The sequence below is a fragment of the Dipodomys merriami genome, unplaced genomic scaffold (genome assembly GCF_024711535.1).
Source record: "Dipodomys merriami isolate MVZ:Mamm:240054 unplaced genomic scaffold, mDipMer1.0.p SCAF_10, whole genome shotgun sequence".
NCBI classification, from domain to species: Eukaryota; Metazoa; Chordata; class Mammalia; order Rodentia; family Heteromyidae; genus Dipodomys; species Dipodomys merriami.
Window position 1 is genome coordinate 24,333,844 of NW_027202271.1, and position 23,256 is coordinate 24,357,099.

Below are 23,256 nucleotides of genomic sequence, written 5' to 3' on the forward strand. Positions count from 1 at the left end.
CAATAACCTTATTTCCATTCATACTAAATCCACTTTCTCTTTAGACTCTTGCCAACATCTCAATCACATTTTGAACTCATGAAAACAATCTCTGGGATGTGCTCCCATTTACTCTGGAAAACTCCAGCAGGCCGCATACTTATATTCTTGCCCTTGTGTCAGGAGAAAAGTGACCATGAGGGTACATTCATCCATCACTCTGCAGAAAGTAATGAGAAGAGGGAAATCTTTGGGAAATCAATAATAAGGTGAGTGGGTGTGCCACAGATAGATGGTAGACTCAAAAATCAGAGGATTTCAATGAAGGCCTTACCCAAGGTTCTGTATGATACACGAAAACATCACTAAAAAAATGGAAATGCCAAATTCCCAAAAGAATATTGACTATCATTTTCTTTTTTTAATTTTTTTAAAAAAATTTTTAATTGTGAAAATACAATACAGAGGGGTTACAATTACATGGGCAAGGTAATGAGTACATTTCTTATCAAGCATTGTTGCCTCCTCCTTTGTTTCCCCTTCCCATCCTTCCCATCTCCCCCACCCCCACCCCTGGCCAAAGTTGTAAAGTTCATTTTTCGACATAACAACTTGTACATTTCATTGTTGCAATGGGTCCACCTGTATCCCTATTTAACGGGTTATCTTTGGTATTTAATCTGCCTACTCATTTCTATGTAACAATAAAACTTTTTTTCCTAGTGAATACGTAGTTAAAACTTGGTTATTAAGGAGCCTGGGAAGGTGGCTCAGTGGTAGAGCGCTTGCCTTGCATGCATGAGGCCCTGGGTTTGATTCCTCAACACCACATAAGAAAAAAGGTGGGAAGTGGGGCTGTGGCTCAAGTGGTAGAACGCTAGCCTTGAGCTGAAGATCTGAGGGACAGCTCCCAGGCCCAGAGTTCAGGTCCCACGACCAACCAAAAAACAAAACAAAATAAAACATGGTCATTGAAGATTATAGATGACTGACAAACATAGTGATCTGGGAAAAAAAAGAAATATGATTTTATGTAAGCATTCCATAAAGTAAAATTTTAACTTATCTTTCTACAATTTCTGTGTTAGTATCCAATGCTTAATGCTCCTTTTTCTCATGTATAGGTTCTCTCTCTCTTTCTGTCTCTGTCTCTCTCTGTCTCTCTCTCTGTGTGTCTCTGTCTCTCTGTCTCTCTCTTTCTCCCCCATCTCTCTCCCTCTTTCTCCTAGTATAATTGGAAATATTCAAATTTTTATTAACTTTCCAAATTGTAACTGACTTAGATGATAGCTATATCTGATAGGTAGGGCTAATCTTTCTATTATCAGTTTATAAGAATGCACTATAACAAAATGAGATTGATGGGTTCCTAAATTTTAATTCACAATTTATCATGAATCAACTTCAGTGAGGTTAAATATTATTTTTATTTTGTGTAATTTTTAGTATTATAATGTTTTTAGATAAAAATTTCAATTGCCAGTAACCATACTTGCCTTGATTATAATTAAAGACAAATTATTTCTAAAACTCAGACTTCAACTTGTAAATCCATCTTCCACATGGTTGTCTGTAAATGCCAAAATAGAGGAAATTCTTACAATAAATCTCTCAACAATACTGTGGTATTTCTCTTTGTTGTTGTTGCAAGTACTTCAGTTTGAACTCAATGCCTTACACTTCCTTAGCAGGCACTTTGCTACTCGCAATATGCCTCCAGCCATTTTGGTTATTTCAGAGATAAAGTCTAATGATATTTTTCTGCCCCAGTTGCCCTTGAACTCCAATGTTCCTGATCTCAGCTTCCTGAGTAGCTAGGATTTCAGGCTTCAGCACCAGCAGACATTCTATGGTATTTCTAGGAGTGTTCAAGAAATAATTAATCTATTCCCTGAAATGAGGAAGGTCATAATCTTCACAGCTGAAACACACTGAGAAAAAAAACACAGGAGAAATTAATAGTAGCAACATTAATAACAGCTTTAACAGCATTGTATATCCAACATTTAAAGTTTTTATGGCAAGAAAAATATAACAAATTAATAATAGAATAAAAATTTCCAAAGAAGTGAGGAGTAATAAAAGACACTGTTTTTCAAATGCAAATATAAAACTCATCAAAAAATTTCATAGGATGTGCGACAAGATTTATTTAGGATTAAATCTTGATTCTGAGACAGCACTGTTACCAAAACAGTGCCAGAAGGCTAGGGACAGAGATCCATCATAGAATACTTGCCCAGAATACACAAAGCTTTGGATTCAACCCCCAGCAGTGTAAAACATAAATAAATAAATAATAAATAAATAAATAATAGCCCAACCTGCATAATCTAATCTAAGTCAATAACAATGAAAAATAAATCTCTGAATCATCCTAATTCTAATTTCTGTCCCTACAGTTTACATGCTTTAAAATGTAAGTCAGTGTGTATGTTCTTACAAAATGTTCTCCATCTTTCCACTTGCTCTTCAAGGTCATCTGATAGGAAATGATGAATAGAAACTTCAGTTGCTCCCTAGAAAAACTCAATTTGATTTCTCTTAAGAAAGTATCCTGTCACTCGCACATTATCTATCCCTTGAGCCACAATAACTCTTTGAAGTCAAATGGAAAGTTTATGAAGGCAGAAAATAACCTCTGAGACCAAAAGGATTGCAGACTACAAACTGTAGGGCGATCAAGCAAAGCCCAAAGCTGAGCAATATGTTAAGCACACGGCGGTCTCACAGATTCTTTGTAGGCAATCCTATAGGACAGGAAATTAAGGAATCTATGGAAATGGTTGATAAAACGACAGTGTAGCTTTTGGTCACCTTCTTACTACACTGACCATTTTCAGTACTTAAGGAGAATGATGAGGCAGTGTTGGGGAAGCAGTCACCACTTCCCCACAGCCTGGGTTCACACAACAGTGTTATGGATGTCATTTGTTTTGTTTCCCTGTTTGGTGCAGTTTTTCTGGCCTATGTATGGTTCATTGTTTTAAGCCAAGAACACCAAAGTAGCAGTGAAGTGTCCCTCAGCCTGTCATTACAATACAAACACTGGCAAAGCAAATATCATCACAACAGACTGAGAACGTGAAGCCAGCTGCTCTGCATAAGCTCTGCCATTATGTGGCTCTAAAATTAATTCACATCAAAGAAAGGAGAATGTGGTCATTATTTTCTGAGTATCACAAATCCTACACTAAGTAAAAAGCAAATTCTATTCAAATTAAAATAGAAAAAGACACTCGGTTTCTCAAAAAGGCATTTCTGCGATTAAATATTGTGCATGTTTTTAATCTGAGATCAAGGGGGAAACAATGTAAGTGGTAATTATATCACCACCTAGATAGGCCATTGGCAGCATTTTAGAACATTTTCCCAGTTTGCTATGAATTCAAAAACATATTTGTATGTTTATAGATGTATATACGTGACTAATGTATTTTACTTTACTGTAGTCTATATTTTTACTTGATGTTTTAAAATGGTAGGCTATGCAATTAAAAACAGTTCACCACAATAACTTTCAGCATTCCCTAATATTTTAAACACTAATATTTTAGACACTGTAGCCCACAATTTTGGAAACTCAAATGGTCATTTCATCCTCCTTCTCCCTTGTTCATTTTTCATTTTTCATTCACTTTCCCAGACTGCTTGTCAGTAGAGTGGTGATGGCTATTGCTTTACTTGTAAAATGGAGAGATGGGATTTACAGTTTTGAGCAAACAGATTTTTCACATTCGGGATTTGATTTATTTCCAAGTATTTTCTTCATTTTGATATGATCATAAATGATTTTTGTTCTTAATTTCTTTTTTGGAGAGTTCCTTATGAGTATTTCAATGAGTATTTCCTAATTTCAGCCACACTTTTCTCATTGTTGGCATACAGAAAAGCCATTTATTTGGGGGGGTTAATTTTATACCCTGCTACTTTGCCAAAGTTTTGAATCAGCTTGAGTAATTTGGGAGTGGAGTCTATGGGATTCTTTTTTTTTTTTTTGTAGGTCGTGGGGCTTGAACTCTGGGCCTGGGCGCTGTCCCTCAGCTCTTCAGCTCAAGGCAAGCGCTCTACCACTTGAGCTACAGCGCCACTTCCGGTTTTCTGGTGGTTTATTGGAGATAGGAGTCTCACGGTTTCTCCTGCCTGGGCTGGCTTTGAACCACGATCCTCAGATCTCAGCCTCCTGAGTAGCTAGGATTACAGGCGTGAGCCACCAGCGCCCGGCTTATTGGATTCTTTAAATACAAGATCATGTCATATGCAAAGAGGGAGAGTTTTATTTCTTCTTTCCCTATTTGGGTCCCCTTTATGTCTGCATCTTGTCTTATTGCTGTAGCTAGGCATTCTAATACTAGATTGAAGAGAAGTGGAGAGAGGGGACATCCTTGTCTTGTTCCTGAGTTAAGAGGAAATGGCTTTAGTTTTTCACCATTGAGTATAATGCTGGCTGTAGGTTTGTCATATACAGCCTTTATTGTATTGAGGAATGTTCCATGGATTCCTAATTTTTCCAAAACCCTCATAATAAAGGGGTGTTGGATCTTGTCGAATGCTTTTCCTGCATCTATTGAGATAACCATGTGGTTCTTATTCTTGCTCCTGTTGATGTGATGAATAATATTAATTGATTTGTGTATATTGAACCAGCTTTGCATCCCTGAAATGAATCCTGTTTGATCGTGGTGTATGATTTTTTGGATGAATTGTTGAAGTCGATTGGCCAAAATTTTGTTGAGAAGTTTTGCATCAATGTTCATCAAAGAAATGGGTCTATAGTTCTCTTTCTTTGATGAGTCCCTGCCTGGTTTTGGGATGAGGGTTATGATGGCTTCATAGAATGTGTTCAGTAGTGAACTTTCTCTTTCAATTTCATTGAAGAGTTGCAGGAGTATTGGTGTGACCTCTGCTTTGAAGGCCTTGTAGAATTCCGCTGTAAAACCATCTGGTCCTGGACTTTTCTTAGCTGGGAGGTCTCTTATTGCTGTTTCTATTTCAATGCTTGATATGGGCCTGTTAAGCTGGTTTAACTCATCTTGATTAAGTTTTGGCATGTCAATATTTGCTAGGAAAAGGTCCATTTCTGTCAAGTTCTCAAACTTATTAGCATAAAGTTTTGAGAAGTATTCCCTTATAATGTTCTGAATCTTGGTTGATTCCGTGGTGATGTTTCCATTCTCTGAGTTTATTTATTTGGGTGTGTTCTCTTCTTTTTTTGATAAGACTTGCTAAGGCTCTGTCAATTTTGTTAATTTTTTTGAAGAACCAACTCTTTGTTTTGTTGATTCTTTCTATAGATTTTTTTGGATTCTAATTCATTTAATTCTGATTTTTTTAAATTATTTCTTTCCGTCTACTGGATTGGGGTTTATCTTGCTGCTCTTTTTCAAGGAGGTTTAGATGTGTCATTAAATTGTTGGTTTCAGATCTCTCCAATTTGTTGATGTAGGAGCTCAGAGTTATAAACTTGCCTCTGAGTACTGCCTTTGCTGTGTCCCAGAGGAGCTGGTAATTTGTGTGTTCATTTTTGTTGAATAGCATGAACATTTGAATTTCCTTTCTAATCTCTTCCATGACCCACTCATGATTCAGCAGTGTGTTGTTCAGCCTCCAAGTGGTACTGGACTTTCTTTGGTGGCTTTTGGTGTTGAGTTCTAATTTTATTCCCTTGTGGTCAGAGAGAATGCAAGGTATAACTTCAATGTTTCTGAATTTAGACAAGTTTGCTTTGTGGCCTAAAATGTGGTCTATTTTAGAAAACATTCCATGTGCTGCTGAGAAAAACGTGTATTCTGATGCTGTTGGGTGAAATGTTCGGTAGATATCTATTAAATCTAGTTGATCTATGCAGCTGTTTAGATCTGCGGTTTCTCTGTTGAGTTTTTGCCGAGTTAATCTATCTAGTGGGGAGAGTGGTGTGTTAAAATCCCCAACAATTAATGTCTTTGGATTTATATGGGATCTGAGGGAAAGTAGGGTTTCTTTGATAAATTTGGGTGCTCCATTGTTTGGCGAGTAGATATTTAGAATTGTAATATCCTCCTGAAGTAGAGATCCCTTAATTAGTATGTAGCGACCTTCTTTATCTCTTCTCACAAATTTTAATTTGAAGTCTATTTTGTCTAATATTAGGATTGCAACTCCCGCCTGTTTATGGCGGCTGTTTGCTTGGTAGATTTTGTTCCAGCCTTTAACATTGAAAATGTGTTTGTTTTTACGGACAAGATGTGACTCCAGAAGGCAGCAGATAGAAGGGTCTTGTTTTTTAATCCAACTAGACAGTCTATGTCGCTTAATTGGAGAGTTCAGTCCGTTAACGTTAAGAGATAGGACTGAGAGGTATTTGGGAGTTCCTGCCATGCTATCCACCTTCTTGGGGGCTGCAAAAACTGGGTTCTTCCTATGGTTCTTGGATTCTCAGTTTGGGTGCAGTTTCTTGGCCTTTATTGTGGTCTTGTTGGTTTTCTATGTGTAGGACATCTTTAAGGATCTTTTGTAGGGCTGGTTTGGTGGAGATGCATTGTAGCGACCGTCTACTCGACCAGCGAGAAAAAACGACCACCACACCAGGAGTCTTCTCAGATCATGCTTTATTGGAGAGCCTTTTAGTTGTAGGAGAGCTTGGGCGCGAGAGAGTGTGCACCCGAAACACAGCCGCTTATATAGGAGAATCGGAACGCGGGTCTTTCTATTGTTGGTCGCCTGCCTTTCACCGTCACCAGGTGTCATGGGATTGGCTGGGGACTCTACCTGGCTCGTGCACGCGCACAGCCCAGGCGTCCCGCCAAGCACCGTCTGGGGTGGTTACCTCAAAGCTGCAAGGGAGTGGGCGGAGTCTCGCCTCGGCTCCCTACAATGCATTGTTTCAATTTTTCTTTGCTATGGAAGGTTTTTATTTGGCCTTCAGTTATGAAGGAGAGTTTAGCTGGGTACAGTATTCTTGGTTGATAGTTGTTTGTTTTTAGGACATGGCATACATCATTCCAGGCTCTTCTTGCTTTGATTGTCTCTGCTGAGAAATCTGAGGTGATTCTAATTGGTTTCCCTTTACAGGTGATTAATCTTTTCTCCTTGACAGCTTTAAGGATCTTTTCCTTGGTCTGAGTTGATCCTGTGTGGATTATAATGTGACAGTGGGATGTACTATTCTGGTCTGGTCTATTTGGAGTTCTAAAAGCTTCTTGTATCTGAATAGGCCTATCTTTTTGCATGTTTGGGAAGTTCTCTGCTAGGATCCTGTTAAACAAATTTCCTAGGCCATTAACTTCTGATTCTAGGTGCTCCTCTACACCCATTATCCTTAGATTAGGCCTTCTGATGGTGTCTTCCAAGTGTTGGATAGATCTATCATATTTCTTGGACTTGTCTTGGATGGTTGTATGTTCTTTCTCTATAATATCTAGGCTGTCTTCAATCCCTGAGATTCGATCTTCTGCATGGTCTAAACTGCTGTCAAGACTTTCTACTTTGTATTTTATCTCTTTTCCTTCTAATTGGTCAGCTTTGATGGCTTCAAATTCTTTGTTGAAGCTTTGTTTTAGATCTTGTATGAACTTCTTTACTTCCTTAATTTGGTGTTCAGTGTTTATTCTCAAATCACTTAGTTGATTGGTTATGGTTTCCTTGGACTCCCATTCCTTCTGTTGGGTTCCATTCAGCATTCCCTTTGTGGTCTCCCTGACTTCCTTCAGCTCTTTGTTAATGGATTCCATGAATGCCTTTAGTGATCTTTGTGTATTCTCTTCCTGCTCTCTCAATTCCTGTATTACTCTTTGATTAGCTTCCTCCCGTTCGTGGGATTCCTGCAGTTCTCTTTGAGTGTTCTCAGCCTGCTCACTCCATTCCTGCCTTTCTCTTTGAGTATTCTCAAGCTGCTCACGCAAATCCTGTATAAGTGTTTGAGTAGCTTCCTCACGCTTATGATATTCCTGTATAAACTTTTGGATTGCCTCCTCTCTCTCCCTATCGCGCTCATACAGAGTCCTTTGTATGCTTTCAATCTTTTCATTTATCATGTTTGCCAGCAGTGTTTGTAGAGCTATTTGGGAATTCTCCTCTGGATTATTCATTATCTGTTCTGTTCCCTGATTATCAAGATTGGGAATTGAGATACCCAGATTTGCCATTTTTCTTGTGTTTTTCCGGCTTACTCTGCCCATTTGAGATGAAAATAGCACCAGTTTTGTGCTAGTACACTATCTTAAGGCATGCATCAACCAAAGTCTGAATTTGCACAGTCAATAGTCTACAGATACAATCTAGTTCAACAGATACATCTATTCAACATCAAACAACTATATGTTAATGGGCTATGAACCACAAAGAAGAATTTAGAAGACCAGAAATTATTAGGGTTAGGGAGAGATGTGGGTAAAAAATAGGAATAGATTGATGTGGGGAGGCTCAGGGAGAGTTAACTGAGTCCTAATCTCAAAGCAGGAAATAGTTTGGGTAGGATAAAAGGAGAGAGAGAGAAAAAAAGAAGAAAGGGAAAGGAAAAGAAAAGAGACCAGAAAAATAGAAAAGTAAAAATTAATAAACTTATGTAGAATCCATAACAATCTATTTAGAGAAGAATGTGAATATATTGAGAGAAGGGGAGGGATATAAAGGAGATGTGAAAAACTTAAAAATAAAAATGCTTAAAATATTATGTAGGTATAAAGAGGTAGTACTGCTATTAAGGAATTTAAGTCTTAGAGGTTTTGAATTGAGAAATAAATTTGTGGATTCAGTGTGTACACAATGGGGGATAGGGTCTAATATTCAACTATGGGTTTATCTGAGGATGTGCAGGACAAGAATTAAGTCACATAAAGAAGAACGAAAGAGAGGAGAAGGTGAAAAGGATAAGAAAGGAAGAAAAAAAGATGAGAAGTTCAGTAGAGCTAAACAAAAAACAAAAAGATAATTAAAAAAGAAAAAAGAGAAAGAAAACAAAAAAAGAAAGAAAAACGCACACTCACGTATCCTTAAAATAAAAATTATAAGAGGAAAAAAAAGTTTCTGGAAAACAATTTTTTTTCACAAAAGGCAAAAATTAAAAAAAGTTTTAGAAAAGAAAAAAAATTTTTTATATAAGGTACCAAAAAATAAAAAGAAGAAGAAGAAAGAAGAAGAAAGAAGAAGAAGAAGAAAGAAGAAGAAAGAAGAAGAAGAAGAAAGAAGAAGAAAGAAGATAGAAGAAAGAAGAAGAAAGAAGAAGAAAGAAGAAAGAAGAAGAAGAAAGAAGAAGAAGAAGAAGAAGAAGAAGAAGAAGAAGAAGAAGAAGAAGAAGAAGAAGAAAAGAAGAAGAAGAAGAAGAAGAAGAAGAAGAAAAGGAAGATGAAAAAAAGAAGAAGAAAGAAGAAGAAAAGAAGAAGAAGAAAGAAGAAGAAGAAGAAAAGAAGAAGAAAGAAGAAAGAAGAAGAAGAAGAAAGAAGAAAGAAGAAGAAGAAGAGGAAGAAGAGGAAGAAGAGGAAGAAGAAGAAGAAGAAAAGAAGAAGAAGAAGAAGAAGAAGAAGAAGAAAAGAAGAAGAAGAAGAAGAAGAAGAAGAAGAAGAAGAAGAAGAAGAAGAAGAAGAAGAAGAAGAAAAAGAAGGAAGAAGAAGGAAGAAGAGGAAGAAGAGGAAGAAGAGGAAGAAGAGGAAGAAGAAGAAGAAGAAGAAGAAGAAGAAGAAGAAGAAGAAGAAGAAGAAGAAGAAGAAGAAGAAGAAGAAGAAGAAGAAGAAGAAGAAGAAGAAGAAGAGGAAGAAGAGGAAGAAGAGGAAGAAGAAGAGGAAGAGAAGAAGAGGAAGGAGAAGAAGGAGAAGGAGGAGAAGGAGGAGAAGGAGGAGAAGGAGGAGAAGAAGGAGAAGAAGGAGAAGAAGGAGAAGAAGGAGAAGGAGAAGAAAAAGTTCTTTGATTTTTTTTTGGGGGGTGGGAAAAATCCTGTTTCTCCCTTGTGTCCGTAACCAGCCTCTAGTTGGAGTCTCTGGTCTGCTTGTGGTCCTGTGGCTTGGTTGGTTTCTTAAGTCAGTTTGTTCGAACAGGTAGAAAAATGCTCTGCTTTACCCAGGATTTGGCGATCCTCCTCCCAGGCAGATCTGCTTTGAGTATCACAAAAGAGGGGGATGCAGTGATGAGGCTAGGTTCTGGGTAGAGTTGAGGCCTTTCAACAGACAGTAGCTTTTCCTGGGGGATAGTTTGTGAAAAACTCACAGAGCCCAGCCTGCAGCCATTCTCAGGGTTTCTGTTTACTGATTTTCAATTAATTGTCAAAGCTGCTAGAGCCTCTACCTCTGATTACCCAGTGAAGAAAACCACACCTAGGGCTGGTGCTTGAGCTGGGTGACTTTTCCCTTGGTGGAGCTGAGTCTGGCAGGTCATGCCGCCATTAAGTTCTTGTGACCTGCTAAATGACTCCTTTTATTCCAAGGCCTGAATTGGAGCTGGCAGCTCCTCCGAGCTTTGTCGGTATCCAAGATGGAGATCAGCGGTGCTGGCGGGGGGGGGGGGGGGGGGGGGGGGGGGGGGGGGGGAGGGGTGGCCTTCCCTCCTCTGCTCCCTGAGAAGGAGTGAGGACGTCAGGCTTCTACTCACGCTGAGTCTTGGTTCCTGGGTCGCCTCTGGTCTGCGAACTGCAGGATGAAGATGTCTGCTCCTTGTCGGTTCTTGCTGGTGTTGAGTAGAATCCACTCGCCCGCTGCGTGTGGTTCCTTCGTCCCAGACTCTCTGTGGTTCAGGTATGGTGTCTGCGATTGCCGCCGCCGCCACAGCTGCCACCACCATGGCGGATGCTGGCAAGAGCTCAGAAGTGTCTCCTTGCCTGGGTTTCCCCTCTCTGGCCTAACTCTCTGTCCTGTGATGGCACATTTGGTATAATTCTCTGGCTTAGGACTGTTCACTGGAACTCTAAAATTGCTTTCTATGCGAGAGCCTACTTAGACTCCAGTTTCTCCGCCGCCATCTTCACGGAACCCCTTTTCTCATTTGTGTAACTTTAATTCCTTTTCATTCCCAGTGGCTCCAGCTAGTACTTCCAGTACCATATTGAATAAAAGTGCTAAGAGTAGACACTCGTGAATTGCTCTAATTCTAAAAGAAACCCCCCAACTTTTCACCATAGAATATGATGCAATGTATGAGCTTGTCATGTGTGACTTTTATTATGTTAACAAAATTCTTTATATAGCTAATTTGTTAAGAGATTTTTCTCAAGAACATCTGTTAAAATGTGTCATACGCTTTTTTGGTACAGAACAGATGATAGTCTCATAGATAGATAGATGATAGTAAAATAAAGATGATAGAGAGATGATAGAATTTTCAACATAAATAACTCTACAAAGGAGAAGAGCTTATTTTAATTACCTTGTTTTTCAGTGTTCAGAAAACATGGTGACAACACAAATAAGACTTACTCCAAATCTGCCCTACTTCTTGTCTCTTGATGCCACTCTGCTTCTAATAACACAAGTGAAGAAGTACAGAGGCAAGTATTTTGCTCATCCAGCCATTTGGCAATCACTGGCTTAGCTGTTCCCATTGCTCTCAGGCATGCTGGAACCTGAAAACACAATGCCACATGCAATCACTTGTGACATCTCTGTATAGTTTTGCCAAGTGGCTTTGCTAAATTATCTCATCTTCAGAACAGACTATTGAAGAAAATTTGTATAACAGTGTGCAGATGGGAAGACAATGGCATTACAAAGGGAGGTACTCCTTTTTGCTTCTTCTTTATGAGCTTTATTAGAAAGCCAACAGCTCAAACTCAGGTTCAGCATGCATGCTCTTCAGATAACTCAAATGATTTCCCAAACTTTTAAATGTGGCATCACATGTAGAAATGTTAATATTTGTTCACTTTGGGCAAAGATGGGTGTGTTTTATTATCCTGGAACTTCAACTTGTCCCAGACCTGCAGAGATCATAAGATCTCAAAGAGTTAATTGGGCACTGCTGTAACATCTAGTAGTGTGTTTTAGACACTGATTGATATCTGTTTAGCCTCATACATAGGCTTCCTGAGACTTCACTATTTGCTCTTTCATTCACTTACATGTGATAGGCAACATTATTAATATTATTTCAATTATTTTTCAAGAACATGGAGTTTTGTAAAACTCACTTCCCATCTCAGAGGTCCTATCTGTAAAACACAATATTTTGGTTAGTCTTACTCAAATACTCTTAAAAACATTCTTACATATGGATTTTCAAAAGTTTCCCATTAAGAGTATAAATGATTAACATCTTTGATTCAACGTTTTGTCTTTATCAGAACACGCAGACATACAAGTAAGAAATTTAAATATTATTATAATCATGTTGCTTTTGAATACAAGTCCTATATTTACATGCTGTAATTCACTTACCTAACACAAACCACATTTGCAATGAAATACTAACTCAAATTTAGTGTAGTACATCAGAAAAAAAAACTGAATCTCAGACATAATAATATATCTAGATGAGTGAATTGTCCTCTATGCTTTTGTCATTTTTGAGCCTGCTTTCTAAATTTTCCTTTATTGGATTTTGGAGCAAATAATATTTCTCAACCTACATTAGACCATCATAAGAAAATTTTAAATCCTTTGAATTAAATAATTTCAGTTTTGCCTTGGCTAATCTTTTTCTCTAATCTAGAATTTCTATGAAATGTGTACAGATCAAATAATCACATGCATTCTAGTTCTTACTTGAATATGAGCATTGTTAATAGCTCATTACAGTATTTCCTATGGCCATGAATAAGATTCTATGAATTCACTTTTCCATACATGCTGAAAGATAGGCCATTGTAGGGGGAAAAGAAACATAATCAATGAACTATTCTATTTAATGGGGTTTTATTGAATTGTAGTTTGGAAGAGATGGCAAAACTTTCAAATATTATATCTCAGAATATCTCTAGTAACTTTTTTAATGACTTTGGACCTGCTGTGTTAACAATTAGTCAGTTACTCTGGCAATCCCAGAAAATAATATGGCTGTCACCTATGGATGAAATATCCAAAACTTAGCTCCACCAATTCAAATATTGCATACTCAAAATAACCTTTCATAAGTAATATCTGGTATTTGTATGGTATATTACTTAGGTTTTGCATGGAATTGAGCTGAAAAAAATCTTTGTAATAGGCCTTTGATTGAAAACTGAAACAGCTTAGCTCTAATGTTCAGTAAATTTTAATCTGGAAACAGTGTTTAAAACTACAACTCCTGCTTACAGTTGATAAACACAAATGAGTATAAAAATGTGTTCTTCCTAAGTAGGTGGTTATATTTATAATTTGAGAAAATGTTAATTGGAAAACAGTTTATAAATCACAACTCAACTTTCTGAGATATTTATAAGGACATCTTTTCCAAATATAAATCCTTCTAGTTTTCTCTCCTGCTTGAAAAGCATTTTTTAACTCCCTTTCTAACTTCAAGATGAATTTTAAGCTCCTCCTGAGCTGATTTTCAAGCCTTGTCTCTCATCCCTCCCATCATGCCTTATGATACATTCTGCTCTATCTGATGCTCCTTGAAGCACACCATATGACTACTGCTGGTTGGTGCTTTTGCCTAGAAATGCTTTTCTCAGGTCTTCATACCTGATGAGTACACACACACACACACACACACACACACACACTCACTCACTCACACTCAACTATGTCAGTATGGATCTACTGTAATTTATTAGTTGCTCTTCTTTTTCTTCCTCATGCACACCTTTCCCTCAGAGCTTGCATGCACAAACACACACACACATTTCTAAAGATCACAAATTTTGCATGCCTCAAGAAATATAATTGACCTTATGATGTGCGTTTTGTACAATAACCCTACACTTGTTTAAATCTAAACTTAATTTCCATAATGGCCCCAATTCTTCAGTTAATTTGTTTTTATTTTATAGTATATGAATACACATGTGAATAAATACATATAGCAGTATTAACTTAAACCTGGCCTTAGAATCATTTTCGAGAAAATTGCCTTTCTTAAGAAGCATATTTTCAAGCCACAGGAGGGGAAATGTAGGTCTCTAAGGGCTAGTGCTGGCAGGCTTCAGGAAACATTAGAGAACCTCCAATTGCTCCACATTAACAATGAACAGGAAAATATTGGTATTAAGTAAAGAAGTAAGATGTAAAAGGAGAGATGTTTACTAAATCTTAGGTTCATACTGTGGGGTCCTATACAGAAAAAGCTGAACCAAGAAATTAAACTTAGTGGAAGTATAACTGAACACAGTTTTAGCCTACAGGTGAGTGCAAAGTCAAAATAAGCATGGCCAAGAACAAAGAGTGGAAGAAAACTTACTAGCTAATGAGAGCAAGTCAGTTATATCCAAAGCAATAGCTTTCTTACACAAAGCACAGGGATTTGATTCAGGAAGCCTTGCTATATTCATATGAAAAAGCCTTTTGAGCAGAGGCACATTTCCTGACCAGGCTCAGTAGAAAGTCATAGTTACAAGAAAGGATGGCAGCCACATTTTTAAAATAGGCTTAGCTTGAAGTCATGGAACACATGCTTGAAAAGTTAAAGCGGTAGACTGGTGAACTTTTGAGCATACTCATCTTCAATCATAAAGACAGCAGATCATAAAAATGGCAGCATACCTAAATAAATGTAGGTATGATGAACTTACCCCAAAGTTGTATCTAAAGGTGCCCTCTTTGCTTAACTGGGCTAATAGATGGAAATAGATTTATTCAAGACCAGCCCTAAGGGACAGAAAAAAACATTTCTACCTCAAATCTCATGTTCTGCTGGATCAAAAAGTGCAGAGGTTATTTATGGGACACACAGGTTCCAATGAGAACAAAGGTGAATTACAAGATTTCAATGCTGAGCTGAACAGTCTCCCTCTCCAGACCACCATGCCATCTTTTTTTTCTGAATTTAAACTAAACGTGATCATGAGCACACCAAAATTATTTTTATAGAAGAAAAATATTTCTCTCCCTTGCTGTACTTTTACTTAGCAGACAATGAGTGTGGATTTTGGCTTTTAAAAAAATAGTCTTCTAACAACAACAACAAAAACAAACTGTGAATATACTGTAAGAAAACAAAATGAAAGATGTGGCAGAAAAAAACCCCTACAAAGAAATACGATAGAATTCTGTGTGAATTACGTTTGCTTTGGATTTCTTCATCTCCTTTCCTTTACATACTTCAATTTCTAGTAAAAAGCAATAGAGTATTCCCTTCATCCAAAATCTCAGGCACTTGGAGGTCTAGAAATTTTAAGTGGAAAATTCCAAAACTAAACTAGTTGTATATTTCCAATAACTTGTTTGTTTGTTTGTTTATCGGCCATGGGGCTTGAACTCGGCCTGGGTGCAATCCCTCAGCTCTTCAGCTCAAGGTTCTACCACTTGAGCCACAGTGCCACTTCCAGTTTTCTGGTGGTTTATTGGAGATAGGAGTCTCGTGGACTTTCTTGCTGAGCTGTCTTTGAACCATGATCCTCAGATTTCAGCCTCCTGAGTAGCTAGGATTACAGGTGTGAGCCACCAGCGCCCAGCTCCAATACCTTTTATTACAACTGATCGTCATACTTGTTTTAGTTTAGTACTAGTTATTATTGTATTATTGTATTATCTGTTATGTTTGGTTATAACTGAAAGCTTATAATAAATATATATGACTAGGAAAGAGTTCTAGCATTTACAGGATTTATAGGTACTATATACTGCAGGAATCCAATGGGGTCTTGGAAAGTGTCCTTTTCAGATTAAGTGAGGACTACTGAGTACATTTCAAGAAAACATGGAAGTGAAGGTCATGATCCTCTCATGCTCAGGACACACTATTCATCATCTCCACCCTTCTCAAGGTAAGAATGCTGATGTGGCACCTAAAAACCCCACACACCCAGTCAAGGTCAGCTTTAGCCAAATCTTTCATCTTAAAGGGGGAAAATAAGCATCACTCCCTCTGAATCTCCCACTGTAGTTCTAATCCCTGAAATAGCAGGGCCTCTCTAACACCACCTCTCTCACCAGGCTGTTATGTCCCAGAAAAATGAGAAACATACTCTATCCATACACCTATTATCATCAACATCCAGTATCTCTCTTGACTTAATGTGTATTTTGTGAATTGTACTTTCTCTGAATGCAGTGAAGTTTACTAAGTTAAGAGAAGATAAGGAAGTAAATGTATCTAGTGTGTATCTTTGGACATTGGTTAGTGAGCACCTGAGAAACTGCCTCAATAGGCCCTTGAAATACAAATAGAAATATAAATACACATGTAAGTATATGCCCTCTGAGAAGACTACTATAATCAAATAACTATCCTTACTATGAAGCTAGGAGAATAGAACTGACACCTGAGACCAGATGATAAATACAATGACATTAAAACTATAGTTTATGGTTATTTTAAAGAATTTTTGTAAATTAAGGCATTTGATTTTGATGGTAAACTTTCTGCTTTGTGGATGTGTAAAATGAGTTCAGAGGATGGAAGTCATCTTGCAAAGTTTATGGCTTATAAGGTTAATAACTTGCTAGTCTACGACTCAGACTTAATTTCAACTAACGGCAACAAAATGCCAAGATAGTTTTACTTTTCCCACCATAACATTCTATTCAATTATGTGTAATTACATTCAGCTTGTGGACAAGCATTCTCTAGCAATGTGTGAAGGCATACAGTTTGAGCATAATTGTAACGGGTGAAAAACCAACTGGAGACTGCAAACTAAGTAATTTTGTGTATCTGGATATGTGTCTTGCAAGCCAAATTTCACTTACAGATACTAATTATGTGTTTGAATATGTCAGAGCAAATTCTTGTATCGGCAAGGAGATTATTCAGGAGCTAGTTTATTAGTAGATATTCATAGTGTTTGAATTGTGAGCATGAACTGAAGACAAAGTCCTCTCCTAGTTGGCTGACAATGATTAGACAGGTCAATTAGCACAGTGAAGCAGGCACCTTTAACAACTATGTTCCAATGATAATTGCCCCCCAAATAGGCAAAGGACAAAATAGGACTTAAGGAACAGACACAAGAATGCCAGAATTTTGCTTCTTAGGTAATGGTTTTGCATTATTTTGTTTTCTTACATTTTTTAGTCAACAGTTCATTTCCTAGCTCATCTTTTCATGGGTTTGAAAATCAATGATTGACCCAAGGTCTGTTGTAAAGATTCCTACAATTCCCTATATATATATATCATAATAAGTTGAAGATTCATAAAATTATGCTCAGAATTGGGGTTTGAGGGAAAATGGAGTTGGGAGTTAAAATGTACAGGGACAAAGAAAATGGCTTCATTTTTGTACATACATCATTTTGTCTCATTAAAGGTCTTTATTTTCCTTTTATGAGGTTATCCATAGGCCCCTTGCTTCAGTATTCACACCAAATAACTGAGATAATAACATGGAGTTATTATAAATATCCAAAAAATATTCTATGCAAAATGTTTGTGAAAGCTGTAGGTACATGACAGCTACTCCATAGATGGAAGTCACTAGTACTAAAAGTTGGCATAGTTGTCAAAAGTTTTGCTGATGTTTTAATAACAGTATTAACAAGGGTAGCAGAAGTACTTTTAAGATAGGGCTATCATGTAAGAAGCACCAACTCTGAAATCTAAATATTTACATTCAAATCCAATCTTCTTGTTTAAGGAACAGTCACCACTTAACTTTGTTGTTCCATAGTCTCACTGTCTGAAAGTGATCTAATAGCATTTAATTCAGGTATCTCTTGTGAAGGCTGTGGTATTGAATATGAAATGGAAACAAAGCCAGGTACCAGTGGTTCACACCTGTAATATTAGATGCTCAAGAGGCTGAGATCCAGGTGATCACAATTTGAAGCCAGCTTGAATAGAAAACTTCTGAGACTCTTTTTAAAAAAAATCTAGCAAAATCCTGGCTTAGAACCATGACTCAAGTGTAAAATGCAAGCTGAGTAAGCAGGAGGCCGTAAGTTCAAAACCCCAGGATCAGAAAAACAAAACAAAACAAAACAAAACACCAAAAAAAAAAAAACCTTTGTAAACTAAAACCTGTCTCAGAGGCAGGCCTATTGTAGATACCTTTCTACACCAGGACGGGATATGTTTATTATTTATATACATGCTCCCAAAGAAAGAACATATAAAGCTGTGTGTCAATTCCATTATAAGGGAGGTCCTCATTTTTTTTCTATTCTAATAATGATGCAAGAATATCTTTGAGGGCTGGGAAGGTAGCTCAGTGGTAGAGTGCTTGCCTTGCATACATGAGGCCCTGGGTTCAATTCCTCAGCACCACATAATCAGAAAAAGCCGGAAGTGGTGCTATGGCTCAAGTGATAGAGCACTAGCCTTGAACTGAAGAGCTGAGGGACAGTGCTTAGGCCCAGAGTTTAGGCCCCATGACCAGCAAAAAAAAAAAAAAAAGAATATCTTTGAATAGAATGTTGATGGAAGAGGGCAAAAACAAAGTGAATACTATTTTGGAAGTGCAGAGTAGTATTTTAGAAGGGAAGAAATATGTGATTTAACTTAGCAGAGAGAATTATACCTAGAGAGAGAGATGTAGGATAAAACACGCATCACAAATGTCAGTTACAGAACAAATTGCTCTGGGCAAAGAGTACTGACTTCATCCACATCCAACCTGTGACAGGCCACATGATTCCATCTTGAGCCCACAAGGTGACGCCATTCCATACCCAGAGGTCAATGAGTGGGCTCCAGCATGGACCCCAAGGGTCCTTCAAAACATGTGACTCACGGCAGGCTCACAGGCCTACCTGGGAACCACTGTGTGCTCAGAGCCTCTTGCTTGGTGCATTTCATCATAGTCTCCAGAATCCCTGAAATGATCCATGTGTTGCAACACTGTAAGGCAGCAGAAAGACCTCAATATTAAGTCTTCATTAGAAGATGGAAAGAAATAATTAAAATTCAGAGCATTCATGAAATGGAGACGTAAAAAATCATATGAAGGATCAATAAAGATGTCTAAATGGTTCTTTGAAAAGATAGCTTGATAAGCTCATCCAATTTGAGCAACAGAAAGAGGGAAAATACACAATTAATAAAGCTGAAGATTATAAAAAGGGAAAAGCACAGTAAATACCAATGAAACAGAGAATCAATCATCGTGTCCAATAAAACAATTAATGGATAAAGAAAATATAAATATGTGTGTCTGTAGATGATATTTATATATGTATGTGTATATATGAGCACATATGCATACATATATACATTAATATATATTTACATACATATACATACACACCGTGGGATACTACTCAGCTATGTAGAAAACAAATTTATGTCACTTTTGGGAAAGTGATTAGAGCATGTTGAACCAGATAAATCAAACTCACAAGGCCAAGTATTGTATGCTTACACTCATTTGTGAGATTTAGACCTAAAATTTAATGATGATTCTGAAAACCATGAGATATGAATGTAAAAGGGGTAGTAAAAGGGTAAAAGGGAAAAAAGAAGAGATACTGACAAATGAAGACGATTAAAGTAGACTGTGTGTGGAGTGAATATGTGTATGTACATCAGTGGTATATGTGTGTGCAGCATGTATGCATGGATGTTCATCATAATGTTATTTGGATAAAGGAAGCAGAATACAGGAAGGGAATAGAGGATCTAGCCCATATATGCATACAATGCACCTTGATCACACTGAACTCCACCATCACTCTCCTACATCTCTTCCCCCTTCCCATACCAATCTCAGTAAACTTCAGTGTTCTATTTTCACACATCTACAGCAAGGACTATATTTACCCTTCCCATTCACCCTCTTCCTTCCCATTAGTTCCCCCAACCTAGACAGGATCTGCTTTGTATTCCTATCACTCATGTTGTTTGGTGTATGTTAATTTTTCAAAAGGGTTTCCTTTCCCTTTTGTGTTTCACACGTGCATATAAAATATTATAAACAGATTCACACACATAAACACACAGGATTACTCTTGCTTTCTCCATTCTTCCTATCTCTTACTATTCAACAGCTTTTTCAGTGAGCTTCATTTTGCCATCTTCAACACAGATACGGTGTTAATTTGTTATTGCTTACCCTGGAAAACTCCTTCCCCACATCCCTTCAACCAATCACACAACAAAAGTACAAATGTTATACATAATTTGTGCAATTGGTAAGGAGTACACAATTCTGATGTTTTATAATCTATTTACAAAAAAATGGACAGCACTCTGGCTAAAGTAAATTTCTCTGAAAAGACATTGCCATCCTGAAGGAGGATAGAATGAATGGGAAAAGAGGCTACTTTTCCCTAGGACTTGATAAAATTGGACTATATCGCCTTTTATAATAGGCAGTAGCTTGGACCTATTCAATACAGAAATGAACAAACAATCCCTAGATAGTTTCAAAACTATACACCCCTCCTCCCAGGTTCACACAATTTAGAACTATATTCTCACTCTTCTTCCAAAGGCCAATGTTAAAAATTCCCTTAATTTACCTTTCTTTTTTGTTTTTCACTGAAAGTCATAGAATTCTACTACCCCTCTTCTACTTTCCCATTGCTTTGATTTCAAATATATTCAAAAATAAAGAATAGGATATTCTCAAAGGTGACAGATGCTACAACTCCCATGAACTTGAGTGCTTGGCAGCATGTTTAAAAAAGAGACATCTATCAGTGTTTGTGAGTGTTCTTTTTATGTCTTTTACTAATAACATACTGTTCCTTTATACTATACCTATAAAATAAATATCTATTAGAGTATTTCTATTTGCATACCAATGTTTTTATGTAATCCCAAATACAGCAAGGACAATAGATATTTAAGCAGAAGAGATAGTTTCAGTAGTTGGGTAACCACTGCTGGCTAGCGTGGAATCTGGTCCAGTTAATTTGAACCATTTTAGGGCTAAGCTCCCTCATCTGTACAGGACATAGTATGCATATTTCAAGAGAGGAATGGTGTCTTTATTTTGTGGTATGAATTGAGGCAGAAATGAGAAGATACATGGAAAGCATTTAGTTCAGTGACTGGCAAATGGTAAAAAGTGGCTAGTAAATCTTTAGCCATTATTTGCTTGCTCTCTGGTTGGCTGTGGGTTTAAGGGTAATGCTGACCATTATGAACGCTGTAGGGGCTTCCTAGGTTTGCAATCTGCAGCGTCCTTCATTAAGATTTAACATCTCGGTAAATATGAACGTTTCCAAAGCATGTCAATATTAAGTTTTCCTGTATGTTTCAGTAGTGACTGATGGTCAAAATATCTGAGACTCAGTGTGCTCAGGAAGCTGGTAATGAAGCTTATAGAGCTTATTGAAAGTGCCATTTAACGAATATGTTCACCCATTCCAAATGTCATGTCTAGCTCCATTGTATTTCAAGTTAAACACCACGCAAAAACAGATCTAAAAGGTTCCATTACTTGCTTGTCTTCAAGAGCTCAAGGAAAATATCACCCGTTTGCAAAGTAAAAACCAGAGCCTCTATTGTGTCTCTCAGACAAAAATCTTAGAAGCAAGCAGTGAAACGCAAGCTAAGCAAGGAACAGCTGCTGCTCACACTTCCCCACTTCCTAGGGATAATTAACGTTTGTGAATTCCAGTCTTCCTTCACAAGAGAATCTGTTCGTTTCACTGCTTCGTGCCATCTTTATCTCAGGCCCATTAATGTAACACTTCTTTCCAGACACCGTGGGGGAGGTTTCTGCCTCCTGAAATGTCACCCTTCATAAATAAGTGTAGTGCAAGCCTTCCATCACGGTAATAGTTAAATGGCAATCAGAACAGAAAGAGAAGTCACCTTGACAGCAAAGCAACGGAGAAAAGCAGCTTAAGGCACCAGAGCTTTTACTGTGGATGAGTTGAGTGAGTTTATCTGTTCACCAAGCAAAATGTATTTAAATAATATTCCAGCTTGGAAACAAATGTAAGAAATTCTTTTCTGTAGTCTTTGATATTCTATTATTATAATATATACATATATATATATATTTCAGAAAATAAAATGTAAACCGTAGTTTCTCTAGGCATTAGGAAGATTTTGATGTCATGTTAGGGTTTCTTACAAACAGAATGTCCCTACGATTAAAAGAATAATAATACAGCACTTGCTATTGACCCTTCCTATGAAATTGTAAAAATTCAGGTTTTGTCTCATTTTTGTTTTTATTGACTATCCCATGATAGGAATTTGAAAACCAGTGAAATTAGCTAATCTGATGAGAGCTGAGGTATCTAAAGTAAGTTGTGAAAAGAAATATAAGCTATTAGAAATTTAGAAAACTAAGCAAATTATTTTGTGTAGTGCAGATTGGAACACTAGAGCAGTATTTTATTTTCTTTCTTTCTTTTTTTTTTTTTTTTTGCCAGTACTGGGGCTTGAACTCAGGGCCAGGGCACTGTCCCTGAGCTTCTTTTGCTCAAGGCTAAGACTCTACCCCTTGAACCACAGCGCCACTTCTGGCCTTTTCTGTTTATGTAGTACTGAGGAATCGAACTCAGGGTTTCATGCATGCGAGGGAAGCACTCTTCCACTGAGCCACATTCCCAGCCCTAGAGTAGTATTTTCTACTGAATTAAATATTTTTTCCAGTTGTTAGCATTATTAACATAGATTTGTACTTGAACATTGTCTTTTAAAAAAATTTTATGCACTCCAGGAAATAACAGGATTTCATTTCTATAAGAAAACTTGTTTTTTCTTATAAGATCACTTTGAGTCACAGATATATAAAATATTGTATAACTTTTAGTGGGGGTACTGAACCTACTTCAATAATTTGAATAGAAATTAATCTGCCAGATCAATATTATAATAGGAATCTGTGTGGGAAATATTTCATGACCAAACCAAGAAAATTTAGAGCGCATTTGTAAAAAGAAAAAAAGTTACAACTTACCCTTAATGTTTATTGCCTACCCAGTGCATTTTCCATAAATTTAATAAAATCTTTAAAAAAAGAAATTAAGTGATGTGCCCATGTTAAAAAGTAAAAACAGGTATAATAATATGGGGAAAAAAATCTAGTGTGTTCCTGCCTTTAACCCTTGCCATCTCCTCTCACATTTTCAATGACATGATTATTTTTTCAAATTAAACTCAGAAAGGCTTCAATGTCTAAGTTTAAGAACCATTCAGTTGACCTAAAATACAGGTACAGGAGTGCACCTCCTACTACCCCATTAAACAGAGTTGCTCCATGGAATGAGCAGCTGCAGAGTAACTTGATGAAGCTGAGTAAAGATCCTTGTATTGAATTCAGACCCAACTAGAAAAGTGTGAAGTATTGTATAGGGGCTCTAGACAGAAGCCAAGGAACCTTGTCATAGGTGAGCTA

General features: G+C 37.2%; 1 protein-coding gene across 1 annotated transcript in view; it reads right to left on the minus strand.

Annotated features, from left to right (window-relative positions):
• Positions 1-1,524: 1,524 nt before the first annotated feature.
• The window catches only part of Tafa2 (TAFA chemokine like family member 2), a 464,602-nt gene continuing 442,870 nt past the window's right edge, over positions 1,525-23,256 (minus strand). The window contains exons 5-6 of the mRNA XM_069987768.1: positions 11,358-11,503; positions 1,525-1,910 (exon numbers count right to left, since the gene is read on the minus strand). Of these exons, the coding sequence (XP_069843869.1) occupies positions 1,895-1,910; positions 11,358-11,503 (162 nt within the window). The 3' untranslated portion in view covers positions 1,525-1,894. The remainder of the gene's footprint in view (positions 1,911-11,357; positions 11,504-23,256) is intronic.